The sequence below is a fragment of the Bidens hawaiensis genome, unplaced genomic scaffold (assembly GCF_021521415.1).
Source record: "Bidens hawaiensis isolate Kalapana, Puna unplaced genomic scaffold, B.hawaiensis_p1.1 tig00020525_1, whole genome shotgun sequence".
Taxonomy (NCBI): Eukaryota; Viridiplantae; Streptophyta; class Magnoliopsida; order Asterales; family Asteraceae; genus Bidens; species Bidens hawaiensis.
In genome coordinates, this window is record NW_027493140.1 from 114,850 (window position 1) to 132,359 (window position 17,510).

Genomic DNA, 17,510 nt, shown 5'->3' on the forward strand with positions numbered 1-17,510 from the left:
TTTTTATTCACTCACTAGCTCCCTTAATATTATTATTATTATTATTATTATTATTATTTCACGTTCAGTCTTCCTTCCAAATCTACCGCTTCCATCACACACCAACACACACACACACACACACATACTCATCTTCCAAGCAAAGAACCCTAACAGCGAAATCACATATACTTATCTTCACTCTTACTTCCTCTCAATCACAACACTTATTAATAACATTTCACCTCTCAAATCACTCATTTACTTACAAATTTACAAATATCTAACCATTTAATCAATTAATGCTCGTTTTGTGTTTATTAACTGCAGCGGTTATGATTTGAAGTTGAATTCGTAATGGCTGGTGAAATTGAAGAACCGTTGCGGTTTAACTTTCAGGTAATTAGATCTGATGTTGTTTCATTAGTTAGTTACGTTTCTAGTAGTTAACGCTTTGTTTAAAATTGAATATTACTGTTGATTTGTGTTAATTAGTGAATAACTGCTTCGGTTGATCTGATTTGTTGTGATTGTGATTTAATTGTGTAGTTGATGTTATTTGATTAGTTCGTTAAGTTTCTAGTAGTTAATGCTTTGTGTAAAATTGAATTTAACTGTTGATTTTGTATTAATTCGTGTGAATAAGCGAAGAACTGCTTCGGCTTAGGTTTTAAGTGATCTGATTTGTATATATTGTGATTTAGTTGTGTGATTGATGTTATTTTCGTTAAGTTACTAGTAGTTAACGGTTTGTATCGAATCGAATATTACTGTTGATTTCGCATTAATTCGTGTGAATAAGTGAAAAACTGCTTCGGTTTAGGTTTTAGGTGATCTGATTTGTTGCGATTGTGATTTATTTGTGTAGTTGATGTTATTTGATTAGTTTGTTAAGTTACTAGTAGTTACCGATTTGTATCGAATCGAATTTCATTGTTAGTTTCGCATTTCGTATGAAAAAGTGAAGAACTGCTTCGGTTTAGTTTTTAGGTGATCTGATTTGTTTATACTGTGATTTAATTGTGTGATTGATGTTATTTGATTAGTTTGTTAGGTTATTAGTAGTTACAGGTTTGTATCGAGTCGAATTTCATTGTTACTTTCGCATTTTGTATGAAGTGAAGAACTGCTTCGGTTTAGTTTTACGTGATCTGATTTGTTTATATTGTGATTTAATTGTGTAGTTGATGATACTTGATTAGTTCGTTAGGTTTCTAGTAGTTGCCGGTTTGTATCAAGTCGAATTTCATTGTTAGTTTCGCATTTTGTATGAAGATGTGAAGAACTGCTTCGGTTTAGTTTTTATTGTGATTTAATTGTCTGTTGATGTTATTTTATTTGATTAGTTCGTTAGGTTTCTAGTAGTTACCAGTTTGTATCGAATCGAATTTCATTGTTAGTTTCGCGTTTTGTATGAAGATGTGAAGAACTGCTTCGGTTTAGTTTTTAGGTGATCTGATTTGTTTATATTGTGATTTAATTGTGTGATTGATGATATTTGATTAGTTCGTTAGGTTTCAAGTAGTTACTGGTTTGTATAGAATTGAATATTACTGTTGATTTCGCATTAATTCGTGTGAATAAGTGAAAAACTGCTTCGGTTTAGTTTTTAGGTAATCTGATTTGTTGTGATTGTGATTTATTGTGTGATTAATGTTATTTGATTAGTTCGTTAGGTTACTAGTAGTTAACGGTTTGTATTAAATCGAATTTCACAGTTAATTACGCGTTTCGTATGAAGAAGCGACGAACTGCTTCACTTTAATCTTTAGGTGATCGTGTTTTATGTTCGGATTACTGGATCTTATTTGTTGCGATTGTGATTTAATCGTGTGATTGATGATATTTGATTAGTTTGTTAGGTTTCTAGTGGTCACCGTTTTGTATTGACTTAGATTTTAGTGTTAGTTTTGGATTCTGCGTTTTGTTCAGTTTGCTATTGAGGTTGTTAAATTGATAATTGATTGAATCGAAGATGAATAGTGACTAGATTTGCTTTTGATGCCATCTATGTATGTAACATTCAGTTGTGATTGTGATTTAATCATATAATTAATGTTATTTGATAGCAGTTGTAATTGTGATTTAATCATATAGTTGATGTTATTAGATTAGTTCGTTAGGTTTCTAGTATTTTATGCTTTTTGTATCAAATCGAATATCACTACTAATTTCACATTTCGGTAGGCTATTAGATGATTTTCCCCCTTTTAAGGCAAATATGTTGATTGAATAAATTGTGCATAATTGAAGATTTTATTAGTGATTATATTTGCTCTAGATATGATCTATGTAAGTATGTATATGATGTTGGCCGAAGCTTACAAGCCTGATCTCATGTATGAGATACCTTGCATGAAAGTAACTGTCTATAAACTTGAGTATTAGATTGTGTATTAATGATAATCGCAAGTGATGGTCTATAAAATGTCTATGTATATATAGAAATTTTTTAAAATTTTATATATAATTTTTCAAACTTATTAATTGAATTGGATTAATAAGTATATTTTTCCAAATACTTCAAAAGATTTTGACCAATTTTACAGATTTTGAACCAGATTTGACCAATCCTGAACGATTTGGACCGCCTTTGACTGACTACCGATTTATTGGTCCGATTAGGTGAAATCAAATCGGTAGCTTACCGGTTAGCAATTTATCACCAATTAATCGGGTGACTAATCGCGATTTTTACAACACTGAGTATAGTTACTTGCTAATGTAAAAAAACTAAGTAGTTTCAGACATATTTTCTAACTCAATTTCTTGAAATCACTTCAATTCGACAGGCAGACCTCTTGCACTCTGGATCAATCTCATTTGGAAGATTTGAATCCGAATCGTTATCATGGGAAAGAAGATCATCGTTTTCACATAATCGGTATCTTGAAGAGGTTGAGAAATACTCAAAACCAGGTACAGTTACCGAGAAAAAGGCGTATTTCGAGGCTCATTTCAGAAGAAAAGCTCTTCTGAAACAAAGCTCTTCCGAAAGTAAAGATGAAAGAGAATTACCTGCCAGTGAAAATGATGATCTGCATGATTTACAAGAATCAGAAAATGGCAATGACAGCAAGCATTTTACTTGCTTTGATGAGAGCCCTCATAGTTCTGGTCATTTCAGTTATAACAAAGAAACCGAAGTTGAGATATGTGTAAATCCAAACATTGAAAGTTTACGTGTTGACCAAACAGTAAGTGATCCAGATCATTATAAGCTTGAAGAAACACATCAGACGGAAACTGCAAATGTCAATTTGGTCCAAAGTGAAGAAATTACAGAAGTGACCCTTTATGATTCGGTTGTAACAGTGGATGTTGTGTCAGAAACAAAACATCCAAAGCCAAAACCGAATGCCCAAACCAATATTACTCAGGTTTCAAGAATCATTTCCAGTGAAGCATCTAATGTCACTTCTAAAACCAAAACAAGGGAAATCAAAGGTTCACCGAAAGTAAAGAAGTCAACTAGACCTGCTAGTGCCATATCATACTCAGGAAGAAAAACGTCAAAATCAGAGGTGAGTTTAATATTATCTTTAAACTATATTATCGCTTGCTCTATTAGGTTGTTACATAAATCGCATTGCATATGATGGCATCATTTATGATATTGACATACTATTTGTGAGTGTTAATGAATGAATTTCTTCTGTTAGGAATCAAGTACAAGTTTCCCGAAGGCGAAATTACCTCCACCAAATAAAAGGTACTCAATTTGGCCTGTGAATGAACATGAATGGTGCATGTTCGTGTTTGTTCGTTTAATTTTAACCAAACAAATGATCGAACACGAACAATTAAATGGTCGAATTTTGCCTGTTCATTCGTTCAGTAACAGTGTAAACAAATGATTCACGGCGTACACAAATGAACATGACTGAACACAGATAAACAAACATAACTGAGCTTAAACATATAAACTTACGAACATGAATGAACGTAAATGAACGAACATTAACAAACTTAAATGAACGAATGATACATGTGTTCATGTTCATTCGTTTTACTAAATGAACAAAAACTTATGTTAATGTCCCGTTATTTATTAAATAAACAACATTAACGAACTTACCTCTGAACGGTTCATTTACAAGCCTACTTCTAATGGTTATACAAGTTGCATGTTCATACGTTACGCTTTTTTTGCAGCATTGTTAAAGAATCTAGACCAGAGAAGTCTCTTCAACGGGCACGAGAAACCATCAACAGGTTCTAATTTTTTTAAAAACTTCCCTTTATGAAAAAAAAAGTATTTATTTATCATTTTTTTCTGTTAACTAACAGGACTAAACCGACTGTTATTCCTCCGAGTAAACCACATGCCAATCAAACTGCTACCGGTTTCAATTTTAAGAGTGATCAAAGAGCAGAATGGAGGAAAGAGGCAAGATAAACATTTAATATGAAATTTACTGAAACTATTTATTTTTTAAGTGTTCTTTTTGGGACGAGATTTTTAACTGTTTATTAATTCATTTATTTGAATTATCAGGAAAAAAGAGCTGCTGCAGAGACGACACAGTCCAGAAAAAATCTCAACTTTAAAGCGACACCGATGCCTTCGTTCTACAAAGAATCCGTTCGCTCTTTAGATCACAACAAGGTATATGAATTATAAGTTATAATTCAGCAGTCTTTTCATTCGTTGAAACTATAATCTAATTTGATGTATTGAAAATGACAGGTTACATCGTCTAGCAAGACGCCGAACAGACCCCGAACCGCTTCTATGGCTCCAAGCGCCAAAAAGGTTCCATCAAATTATGCCAGCTTGACCAACCCGAGACCGAGCTCTTCAACTTCTGTAACCAACCGAAGCCGTCTTCCAGAACCTTCTAGAAAAGTGCAAGATAAGAAAAAGGACTTGAATTTACCGAAACAAAAACAACATGAAGCAATTATAGGATCACGAGCTAGAGAGACGAAAGGAGTTCACACGGGCTACCTTCCGGTCCGTGTCGCCACTTGATCGGTTTGTTTACGTGATGGTTTGCAAGGGATGAAGGGAATAAAGCTGTTGTACCTACATGGTAGATCGAATTAGGAAATTACTAAAGTACCCTTTGTATGGGAGAACATTAAAACTAGGTAAAATGATGCTTTCTAGTATTACTTGATGTAAAAAAGGTTTAAAAACGTATAAAAGTTTCTAAAATTAGATTGCAATGTAACGTTATAAACTGGGCCTAGGCCTGGCCCGGCCCAGTCCTATAATAGTTGGGCCTAGGGCCAGTAGTTCTAACGCGTTTTAATAATGCAAACGGGTTGCGTTTAAAGGTTGCCGGGCTAAAAAACATTGAGACCCTAATGCAGACTGCAAAACGGTTCGTGTTTGTAGTTGGCGGGTCGTAGCAGCACCGACCTGGAAAATTTATACAAAATCGAACACGACAAGAACCTGAAAATCATACGACCCGTTTAACCCATAATTTTTATTTTTCGTTTTAACGCTGGTAAAGAATTTTTATTTTTTTTAAACGGTTAACTTTAAACTGCAAATTTATGTTTAAACGTCTAAAATTTTAGCACAAGAGTACTCGAATTGTTAAAAAGTTATTACATATATACAATTTAAATAAATAAATGGGTTAAACGTGTCAATGGCAGTTGTCACAAACACGAGATGTGTAGCTAAATGTGTTTGAAGATTCGACCTGAAACTTAACAACCCCGTGAATTTCTTGTTAAGTTAATGTCGTGCTACCCGAATGAATCTGTATATTTTTTTTATTAGATCAACACATTTCTTGATAGATGAGGGCATAATTGTCTAGGACAAAGATAACCGGACAAATATCTCAATCACTGATTCACTACATGTTACTTCCATGTTAGCTTGTTTTAAACAATATCCAAAATCAGACAAAATTACAAAATTATAAAAACCAAAGTGTTTCAAGTTTCAAGAACCAACTAGTAGTACATCAATGATAAGAAAAAATAAACATAAATAAAAATGCTTAAAATAACATTATGATCAACAAGGCTAAAATAAAGAAAAAGTTGCCAACAATGTGCCCTTTTAACTTTTTATCATCTCTTGATCACTTTCTTGTCTTCAACATGTCTAACACCATACTTTAACTCATGAGAACTAGAAAACTGATAAATAAGATCACATTTGTAGACCGTATATTTGATGAAGGTTGATCAGTGCTATGAGATGGCTTCTTGGAAACCATGGAACTACAGTGTCTGGGGTTGGTGGTCCAGTGCCATAGAAGTTAGTGTTTGGAGGGTTATAATATGGGAGTGTAGTGGAAGGTGGAGGGTAACTCGGTGGCTGGTGGATTGTTTCCACCACCAGCACCACCAGTATTAGTATTAGTATTACCATTGCCTATAGGCTGTTGGTTGCATGGATATGGACATTCCTGACCCAAGACCGAAACTGATGAATTTAAGGGAAAATGAGGGTGGAGAGAGTTTGGTAGATTATAGAGGCCATGTTGAAGTGAAAGTTATGAGAAATAATGAAATATGAGAATGTGTTATGTAGATAAAATATATATTAAAAAAGGGCCAAAGAAGTGTGAATTATTACTAGTCAACAAAAAGATGAATATTATGTACTATAAGATGGAAAAGTTACAATATTTAGGGGTCACTTTTGACTTTTGTTAATGGTGAGGAGCCACATCTGCCCATAATGCTAAAGTACCGAGTCATGCTGGATTGATAGGTGTGGTAAAAGTTAACTCAGTTCCTGAGTCATGACTCGTGCATCTGTCTAACTCGGTCAAGTTGGGTCCCTGTTATAATGTTATTGATTAGGAGGGTTAAATTTAATGTTTTAAAAACCGGTATTTTACTCATACCGGATTCGATTAAAAAATGGTACAACCGGTTGAACCGGATTATACCGGGAGGTTCAATCGGTTGAATGGTTTACCTTACAATTTCCTATAAATTCAACTTCAACTCCAAAAATAACTCAAAAATTAATGATTTCATAACAAAAAATAATCCAAAAGTTAATCTATATTAAAAAATAATACAAAAGCACTCAATTTTAAAAAAATATATATAGTCCTAAAGTTTACACATGTGAATGTTAATTTTTGGGTTAAAAGTAAATTTGGAAAAATATGGTCCGCAAATATAAAAAATTTCTCGTACTTAAAACCGGTTTGCCGGTAAAAACCGGTATTTTAAGAAAAAACCGCCGGTACGATGTTCTAACAAACCGGCCAAAACCTACGGGGCTCAAAATACCGGCCTGCTGTGTAAAATCCGGTTCAACCGGCCAGTTTGAACCGGTTTTTAAAACACTGGTTAAATTGACACTCAAAATAGGACTATAGGTACACCTTTTGTTTTACATATAAGTTAAATAAAATTAAATGTTTTTTTATAGGTTTTAAATACCTAAAATGTCAATTTAATCACACAGTTTGAGAGTCTAGATTATGTGCCATGATTAACGATGTTAACATTTTACATGAAATATGAACGAGTAAATTAAATAAATGAAAATATATTGAAGGTTATGAGTCAGACCTATGGAGGGTCCTAGATGGACAATCTAATACCTCATTCAAGGGTGAAGGAGGAACATCTTGTCACTCCCAAATGATCATATGCGTGAAATGAAGGGATTGAGGCAGTCATACTGATCATTGCCCACCCTCTTAGACTTTTTTCTTTTCACGTATTATTTATTTATATTATTAAATAATATTATGAAGGAGAATGATGGGAATGAACCATAACATGGTTGAGTGACGAGTTTTAAATAATGGTATAAAAAATGAGTAGACATTGAGTTGGTGCAGACATGACGAATATAAAGAATTATAAAAATAAACCATAACCCTTGGTCAAATAAACAAAATTAAGGGAAAATAATTGAACATTAAATTTTATTTGGGTATATGGTTTAGTTAACGGGTATGAGGTTTTGGGCTCTCAAACCAAGTATCACCTAATCTTATGCTCGTTTATACCCACAAAAAATTTTAAAACCATATCTATTCACAGTCTCCTATCTGTTGGGTTTCGGGTATACCGGTCATAATCGGAGTTTTTTTGCCATCCAAATTCTTCATGTCATCCCTTCTGGACAGTCATCTGCGGCACCACGTTGCCTGCACCGATCAATAACTCAACATCACAACATTGCACTTTCTCGTCACCCTCACCACCATGTAACATAACCCTATTTTAACATTAGATCCTTAACCCAACTCGTTGCCCTTCCTTGTCGGTTTGATAAACAACGGTGCTCGATCTTGCTATGTAGTTAAAATGTTGCGATGGTGACGATTAGTGGTGGGATGATGATATATGGTTGTTAGATCTTAGTGATGACTCACACTCTCATCTATTTCTACTTGTACTTATAAATAGAGGTGCACAAATCGGGTTTTCTAAATACCCGGGTTCGGGTATAGAACCGGGTTCGGGTATGACCGGGTACGGGTATGACCGGGTATTGGTAATAGTCGGGTAGGGTTCGGGTCGGGTATTGTCTCTGAAAATCATACACTATGCATCGGGTTCGGGTAGGGTATAGAACCGAGTATTCTAAAACCGGGTATTTGAATACCCTATTATCGGGTATTGAAAAAACTCTATTTACGGGTTTTTCGGGTTATTTTCTGGCATTTTTTTATATAGATTGGATTTTTTAAAAGTTTAAACTTTTTAGGGGTATTATTCGGGTATTTTTAAGGTATTTTTCGGGTATACATCGGGTATTTGAAATACCCGGTTTCCGGTATTGGAAAACCTCGGTTCCGGGTTCGGGTATTATCGGGTACAAATCGGGTTTTCGGGTATTACCGGGTACAAATCGGGTCCGGTTCGGGTTCGGGTATTAAAATCCCAGGTATTAGAAAAACCGGTTCCGGGTATTTATTTCGGGTCCGGTTCCGGGTTCGGGTTTTTTGTGCACCTCTACTTATAAACAACTTCAAAAGAAAATCTACCCCATGTAATATGAGTATACCTTAAGACTATCTGTGTAATTAACTATTACTTCTATAGTTCTATGAATATTTGAATTTATGTTCAATTATTTGTTTTTGTTAATAGTACTGCTTCAATCTCTTTGGTGTTTATAAATTTATATTGAATTATTTATAAAAAAGTTAAAACAATATTGTATATTTAGAACTTTTTTTTTCAAAAAGAAAGTTTAAACAAGAACAAATTATCAGGAAAAACAACAAATTATTAAATAAACAAAAATGTTATAAACACAAAAAGTAATAATTAAAACTATTATTAAATTTTATTTGCAATCCGTACCCTTTATATTATGGTCACTTTTATCACGCGACATAAAGTTCATTAAAATATGGTCCATACGAAGTTTTGATATAAAGAAGTTCATTGTTAATATTTTTCATCATGTTGAAACCGACAGGATAACAAACCACTCCCTTGTTGGTTTGGTGGTTTAAAAATGATAAAAAATCAATTTATTTATTTACACTACTCTATAAATTATTACAATAATAATACATAACTGATGTTCAAAACTTTTATTAATTTTAACAACTATAAAAATTAATTGCACGTATGATTCAAGTATATTCAAATTGTGATTTTGCTCCTTAAGTTTTGAATTACGATTTTGTTCCATAAATTTTTAAGCAAAAGTTCATTTGGGTGTGCACAGTGTTGCAAAAATCGCTAGTCGGTGGTCGGGCGGTGGGGTGGGGACTAGCGATAATCGGGATTAGTCGGGATTAATCGGATCTGACTTTAATGTATATTTTTCAGTTTAATACATACACACATACATTTTTATATGTAATTCTCAATTAAATACATGCACAAACATATTTTGGCCAGAAATTGGCTGGAATTTCGTTGGAAACCGCTAGTTTTTGCTGCAATCTTGCTGAAAATAGTTGATTTGGGTCGGAATCTCGCCGGAAACCATGGATTTTAGTCGGAATCTCGTCGAAAATCGTCGATTTTGGCCGGATTTGACCGTTAACTGATTAATTTGCCGACTAGCCCAAAAATAATCAGTGAAGTGGGGACTAGCGATTAATTGGGGATTAATCGGTGCCTAGTCGGGATTTTGCAACACTGGGTGTGCAGATATCCATAAGCACGAAATAATTTTAAGCTGACGAGAGGTAATAGTGTTGATCGGAGCTTAAAAAGTTTAAAGGGTCACAAAATTAACGATGATGTTAGTGGTCACCAAAACCGACGAAGAAAAGAGGGAAGATGAAGTTGGGTGGGGTACAAGTGGGCTCACATGTAACCTAATAGTTTTTTTATTTTAAACACGTTGGATACACTCTGGGTGCATATTTTATTCCTGTGTCATTTAGCGTAAATATGTATTTTGAAATGCATTTAACGGGAAAAGTTAGCGTTTATTAACTTTAGTGACCATCCATATTATGTTTAAGCAATCATGTTCTACATAAAATCGATTATATATTGTGATCCGCATCCTATGGAGTCAATAAAAGAGTGTTTGACTAAGCTTTTGCAAATTGCTTATTTGCTTTTTTAGTCAATAAGTAATTTTTAAAAGCTTTAAAATGGAGCTTTTCTAAATGACTTATTTGCTTTAAAATAGAGCTTTTCTAAATGACTTTTTTTTATAAAATTATAAAGGTATTTAGAATTTAACTAATGTGATTCACAAAAAGCATTTTTTTCTCCCGGAATCCTGACATCTCTAATGGAGTCCACATACAATCCGTCTATGTTTGCACTATCCACTTATTAATGTTTAGACTTGGCATTTAAAGTTAAACTCGTTAATATTTTTTGAATAACCAGATTCATACTCAGTTTTCATTTGACAATATTAGAATTGTATATTATTAACTAATTTTTATTAATTAATAATATCAAGTCTCAAGTAATTAGTAATGTTTTATTATCAAGTCTCAAGTAATTAGTAATGTTTATTGCTTTATTACCTGATTTTTCTATCAACATGAATTAATCAAAGAAAGAGATTAAGCAAATGGAAGGTGTCTAATACCCTATCACAATTAACAGACTCAAAACTATTAGAAGTCTACAAACAAAAATAATCACAATAAATAAAAATTATTGACCAATAAATTGATCAATAAGAAATTGAACCTGCTTCTTGTTTAGAAGATCAATTGCCAAATGACATTAACACCACTTTGATTAGCCTTATTATAATCTTAGTGCCTGTCTCAGTCTCAGATAAGAAAAGGATAGTGGCTGTGGGTTACTGTGTAAAACTCTAAAAACATTAAACCTCCCTTAGACCATGTTAATAAATTAGAAAAAAAGGCATATATAGTACAAGAATACAAGAATTGAACATCGAACATCCTTGTTAACAACCAATACCTTGGCCACTCCACTACTTAGTTTGGTTACGAGGTGCACTCCAATTTTATAAGGGAGTGCACTCTAGATTTTATATAAAGCATTAAACTATGATTTCGAAACTCGGGGGTTCCCGTGCACCCCCTATATTCAACGTAAATTCCTGCATTAGAGGTGGTTTCAAAACTACAATATAGATAAACATAAGTGGATAAGTTATATTACGAAAATAGTGGCACAAATAATTGAAATTATACGATTCCTAATATTATTGCCTATGGCATCTAAAAACTACACTACAGATCAATAAAACATAAGTAGATGTGTAGAATTCTATTATCTTGGTTATTTATATCGAAATAACAAAGTTCTACGTCAAGGGTTTTAAGTGATTTAAACAAGTGTCTTAGTCAAGTTGACGGGGATAACGAAACAGTTGTGATAGTAATTGGGGTTGGGCGATTTTTTCACAAACATTTGGATAATTGATTACTTAGAATGGAAGCCTAAGGATCGAATGTGTTATGTTGTGAAACTTAAGCATGGTACAAAAGAGTACTATATATTGATGAAATAAATTGTCGATAACTGTCAGTAGATCCCACAAGGTAAAAAGATATGTAGTTAGCAATTAAGATCTCTTATAAATTAATCTGTTGTAAGCTGAATGTTATATAAAAAAATTATGATATGATGTTTTCAATCAGTAATCCATATCATACTATGTTAATTAATTAGTAATTTTCTTGCTAATATGAAAATGGTTCCATCTCCCCTAATCTCACACTCTAGCTTTGCTACTAATAAGATTTATTGGGTACATTTGTTGGGTTATTTAACAAAGCCATATTATTTATAAATGTGTGTGTTTTAAATATTTTTAAGCATATATGTAGGGAAATGAAATAAATCTGTATCAGAAAATACCCTGATTGTCCTTGGTGATCCTGAGCAGCACCGGCAATATCATCGTTCCACCATAAACCACTTGTTGCCTATCACAAACAACCAAACAAAAGGATTCTATATATAAGATCAGGCATACTGATTTTCTTAAATTTAACTGCCACAACTTACTAGTTGCTTATCAAGCGCTTTCTCTAGTTGTTCCATGACCTTCCCCATGGTTGGACGTTCATGTCGGTCCATCAAACATTGGTAGGCAATGGTTGCAAATGTTAGTAAGGATGCTTGGTTTATCTGTTTCTTTAGATCGGGATGAATGATCTCATCTAATGTTTGCCTTTCCCAATGCCTTTGGATCAAACTAGTTAACAGTTGATCCTCGTCTGCGGACTCTCTAAGCCGTGCGGGTCTTCCACACAAAACTTCAAACAATACAACCCCAAAAGAGTAAACGTCAGACTCTTTTGTGAGAACACCGGTTTTTATGTAGTCTGGATCAATATATCCAATTGTACCACAAGCAACGGAGATAAGAGTGGTAAACTCCGTCCCACCCATTTTGGACAACCCAAAATCAGTGATTTTAGCTTTCATGTTCTCATCCAAAAGAATGTTGGCGCTCTTAATGTCTCGGTGAGTAATTCTACGGTGAGATCTAATACCATCATGAAGATAATGGAGCCCACGGGCAGCATCTAGGCAAATCTGAAGTCGTTGGATCCATGTTAGATCTGTCTTTAAATGTTTGTCGAGACTGGTCTTGCTTTTATACTCATAGACAAGTATTTTCTGCTCATCTTCATCGCAAAATCCGAGAAGTGTGACAATGTTTTCATGGTTACAAACTGAAAGTAAAGCAATCTCTGTCATAAATTCACGGAGTCCTTGCCCTAGGTGAGGATCCAACACCTTTGTGGCGATGAGGCCATGTTTTACAGATGCGCCTCTATAGACCTTCCCGAATCCACCCCTTCCAATGAGATTCTGCTTGGAGAATCCGTTAGTTGCATCGGATAATTCTTGCAGAGGAATCCGCAAGTGCTTCACTTCTTCAATAGAAGACATGACCTTTGATTTGAATATGATGTAAATATGGAACAGAACAAAAAAAAAGGTAATAGCTATTAAAAGCTTAGAAGGAGTTGGTGATGGTTTTGAGTTATGAATCTGGATACAGATCATACTCTTTTTTATAAAATAAACCAAAAATATGAACGCATTTGGTAATAGTCGTACCAAACTTTGATTATGGATCATTTTATATTAATGTTATTTTCAGAAAACATAAATTAAGACTATGTTTATTGTTGATGTCATTTTAATATTAGGTAGTCGGCGGTTTATATATTAATCACTTGCGCTTTGGTCCAGAGTTTTTCTTTATAAAAACAAAAACACCACCAGCTAGCAAACCACTAACCAGGAAAGGAATACAAGTCAATTACACGAAGAGAATGGGATTTTGCAATTAACTCGCACACCCACCCTTACATTTACTACTACGACTAGATTACCATAATTAAAAAGACATTAATATGATAGAATTAATAAGCAACCTTTTACTTCCATCACGGCTCCCATAAATAGCTTCATACTCGACCAAGCTGTAAAGATTATAGCTCCAGACTTAAGTTATTTATTTACTTATTTATTTTCGGTTTAACCAAATGATCGATTTGAATCCTGTTAGGATCAGACGGGTCACACACACGAACACAAGTCACACACCACTCAACTCACAATCAAAAAATCAACCCAAAGATTTATAGTGGTTCGGTCCGGCTCTAACCTACGTCCACCCTCGGTAACCAGGAGGTTTTTATTACTTGTTGATGATATAAAACAGATACAAGATTAGTCTCTTATATAGAGATTATATAGAAATTTGTCAAACAAAGAAATTAATGCTGCAGAAGAAAATGGATCACACAGTGTCTTCAGCCACTTCTTTTGACACTTCTTTTGACAGGCTACAAACATGGTTGCAGTTTTCACACATGTTTTTCTGCATCTGTTTTTGACAAACCACAAGAGTGGCTTCACACTAAACAATCTCCCACTTGAAGCCATGGAACAATCTTCACCTATGCTTCAGCTGTGCTTCTGTAATTATGTAAGAAACTTCTGATCTTAGTACATTCCTAGTTACCCGACCTTCTCTTCAATTATCGTGAAGGCCAGTTGAAGCTATTCAAAGCTTCAACTTCTCTAAGGTGACAACCTTAGTCAACATATCAACTGGATTTTCAGTTCCTTTGATCATTTTCAACTTCAAAGTACCATCACTAACTTCTCTCTGATGAAGTGATATCTCAGCTGTATGTGTTTCGTCTTCGAGTGGAAGACAGGATTCTTTGCAAGATGAATTGCACTTTGATTATCACAAAATAGTGCACAATCATCTTGTTCTTTGCCAAGTTCGTTCAGAAAATTCTTCAACCATATAAGCTCTTTGCTTGTTTCAGAAACTGCCATATACTCTGCTTTAGTGGTTGAAAGGGCAACACTTTTCTGTAGTTTAGACATCCAACTTACCGCAGTGCCTCCCACTGTAAAGACATATCCGGTAGTGCTTTTGAATGATTCTTTGCACTGCATCTGCAAAGCCTTTCAGAATAACATCTTTCCCCTTAAAATGCAATGTCACTTTTGAAGTCCCCTTCAAATATCTTAGCAACCACTTAACTGCTTCCCAATGTTCTCTACCTGGATTAGACATAAACCGACTAACTCCCACTGCATGAGCAATATATGGTCTCGTGCATACCATTGCATACATTAGGTTACCAACTGCAGATGGATACGGAACTTTAGCCATTTCTGCCTTGTCTTCTTTTGATTTAGGTGACTGATCTTTGGAAAGCGTAAAGTGACTTCTCAAGGGTGTGCTTCTGATCTTGGCATCTTTAAGGCTGAATTTCTCTAACACTTTCTCAATGTACTTCTCTTGAGAGAGTGTCAAAGAACCATCTTCTTTGTTTCTGAAAATACTCATCCCGAGTATTTAGTTTGCAGCTCCTAAGTCTTTCATTTCAAACTCTTCAGACATTTGCTTCTTAAACTTCTTGATTTCTGCCATGTCTGAACCTGCAATCAACATATCATCTACATAGAGTAGTAGAATGATATAAGAACTCTTGAACTTCTTTATGTAACAACAATGGTTATTGTCACATCTCTTGTAACCAACTCTTCCCATGAAGTTATCAAACTTCAAGTACCATTGTCTGGGCACTTGCTTCAACCATACAAACTCTTCTTCAGTTTACACACCAAGTTTTCTTTACCTTTAACCTGAAAACCTTCTGGTTGTGTCATGTAGATTTCTTCTTCTAGGTCACCATGTAGAAAAGCTGTCTTGACATCTAGTTGCTCTAGATGCAAGCCTTCTGCTGCTACAATACTGAGAACAAGTCTGATAGTGGTCATTTTCATTATTGGCGAGAATATCTCATTGAAATCGATTCCCTCTTTCTGCTGAAAACCCTTGACTACTAATCTTGCTTTGTACCGTTTGGTACCATCATGTTCATCCTTGACCCTGAAAACCCATTTGTTTTGAAGAGCCTTCTTCCCATCTGGAAGCTTTGTTAAGTTCCAGGTCTTGTTCTTCTCAAGCGACTTCATTTCATCTTTCATTGCTATCTCCCACTGCAATGAATCTTTCAACCCCATAGCTTCATAACACTGAGGTTCACCATTTTCAGTCAAAAGAATGTATTTGACTGATGTTGAGTACCGGTTTGGCGGTCTAGTGGCTCTAGACGATCTTCTTGGTTGATTTTGAGGTGTTTCTGTGGATTCTGGAGTTTGAGAAGCAACTTCTTCTTCTTCTTCTACTTCTTCTTCTTCTTCAAAATCATTACTGTAATCATCCCCTGAGCTCCCACTGTCGCTTGACTCATTCCCATTTTCTGGAATGTCTACTAAAGCTTCTTTTCTTTTTTCACTTTCAAACTCAACACTTTCTTTCTGAACTTCTTGTCTCTTGGTGTTTCTGTCTTTGTATAATTCGTTTTCATTGAAGATGATATTCTTGCTTCTAATTACTTTTCTGCCTTCATTATCCCAAAGCCTGTAACCCATTTCTTCTTACCCATAACCAATGAATGTGCACTTCTTGGACTTTGAGTCTAGCTTGTCTCTTTCACCACTTTCTAACAAATCGTAAGCACTACAACCAAATACTCGTAAGTGTTTGAGACTTACCTCCTTTCCTTGCCATGTTTTTTCTGGCAATTTGAAACCCAAGGGAACAGATGGTGACCGGTTGATCAAGTAAGCTGCAGTGTTAACTGCATCTGCCCAGAATGTCTTGGGCATCCCGGGATTCAGCCTCATGCTTCTAGCCCTTTCATTCAATGTTTTGTTCATTCTCTCAACTACACCATTCTGCTGAGGAGTTCCGGGAACTGTCCTGATCATCTTTATCCCTTCTATGGCACAATATTAAGTAAACTGCTTGCTTATGTATTAACCACCATTGTCCGACTTTAAGCACTTTACCTTCAAATTAGTTTCATTTTCAATAGCAGATTTCCATATCTTAAAAGCATCAAATACACCAGATTTATGTTTAAGAAAATATACTCATACCTTGCGTGTTGAATCATCGATGAAGGTAACATAGTATCTCGAGCCTCCTAGAGATGAAATTGAAGTTGGTCCATATAAATCCAAGTGAACAAGCTCCAACTTCTGAGCTTTCGGTGGGCCATGTCTTCACAAAAGTAACCCTCTTTTGTTTTCTGAGAACACAAGGTTCACAAAATTCAATTTCCACTTTCTTCAAGTCTGGAAACTTTCCTTTCTGAGCCAACATCTTCAAACCCTTCTCGCTCATGTGTCTGAGTCGGTCGTGCCATAAATTTGATGGACTCGAACCGATGGTTATTGCATGAACACCTTCAGCAGAAACTTCTGCCATGTATAGAGTGCCTTTCTTCTTTCCTTTGGCAATCACTAAATTAACTTTGATCACTTTCCATTTTCCACCCCCAAAGTGAACATTAAACCCTTCTTCATCCAGTTTACCAACTGAAATCAACTTTCTTCTCAAGCTAGGAATAACCCTGACATCTTTTAATGTCCATGTAGTTCCTAATGAGGTCTTCAAGTCTACATCTCCAATGCCTGTAATATCAAGTATTTGATCATCTGCTAAACGAACCTTACCAAAGTTACCTGTTCGCAAATTTTTGATCATGTCTACGCATGAGATAGCATGGAAAGAAGCACCTGAATCCATAATCCAGGATTCAACTGAATCTTCAGCATAACAGGTGAGTGCATCTCCTGACTCTTCAGAGGATACATTGTTTACTTCTTTCTTT

At 34.8% G+C, this 17,510-nt stretch overlaps 1 protein-coding gene and 1 pseudogene across 1 annotated transcript; one reads left to right on the forward strand and one right to left on the reverse strand.

Moving 5' to 3' along the window:
* Positions 1-268: 268 nt before the first annotated feature.
* Positions 269-5,225, forward strand: LOC143561052 (protein WVD2-like 7). Its single transcript, XM_077049208.1, has 7 exons — positions 269-378; positions 2,772-3,503; positions 3,642-3,691; positions 4,135-4,194; positions 4,270-4,369; positions 4,478-4,588; positions 4,670-5,225. Exons 1-7 carry the CDS (start codon positions 337-339, stop codon positions 4,952-4,954), a joined length of 1,380 nt encoding a protein of 459 aa, XP_076905323.1. The 5' UTR covers positions 269-336; the 3' UTR covers positions 4,955-5,225.
* Positions 5,226-8,029: 2,804 nt separating this feature from the next.
* On the reverse strand, positions 8,030-13,242 carry LOC143561035 (receptor-like protein kinase ANXUR2 pseudogene; annotated as a pseudogene).
* Positions 13,243-17,510: the final 4,268 nt, after the last annotated feature.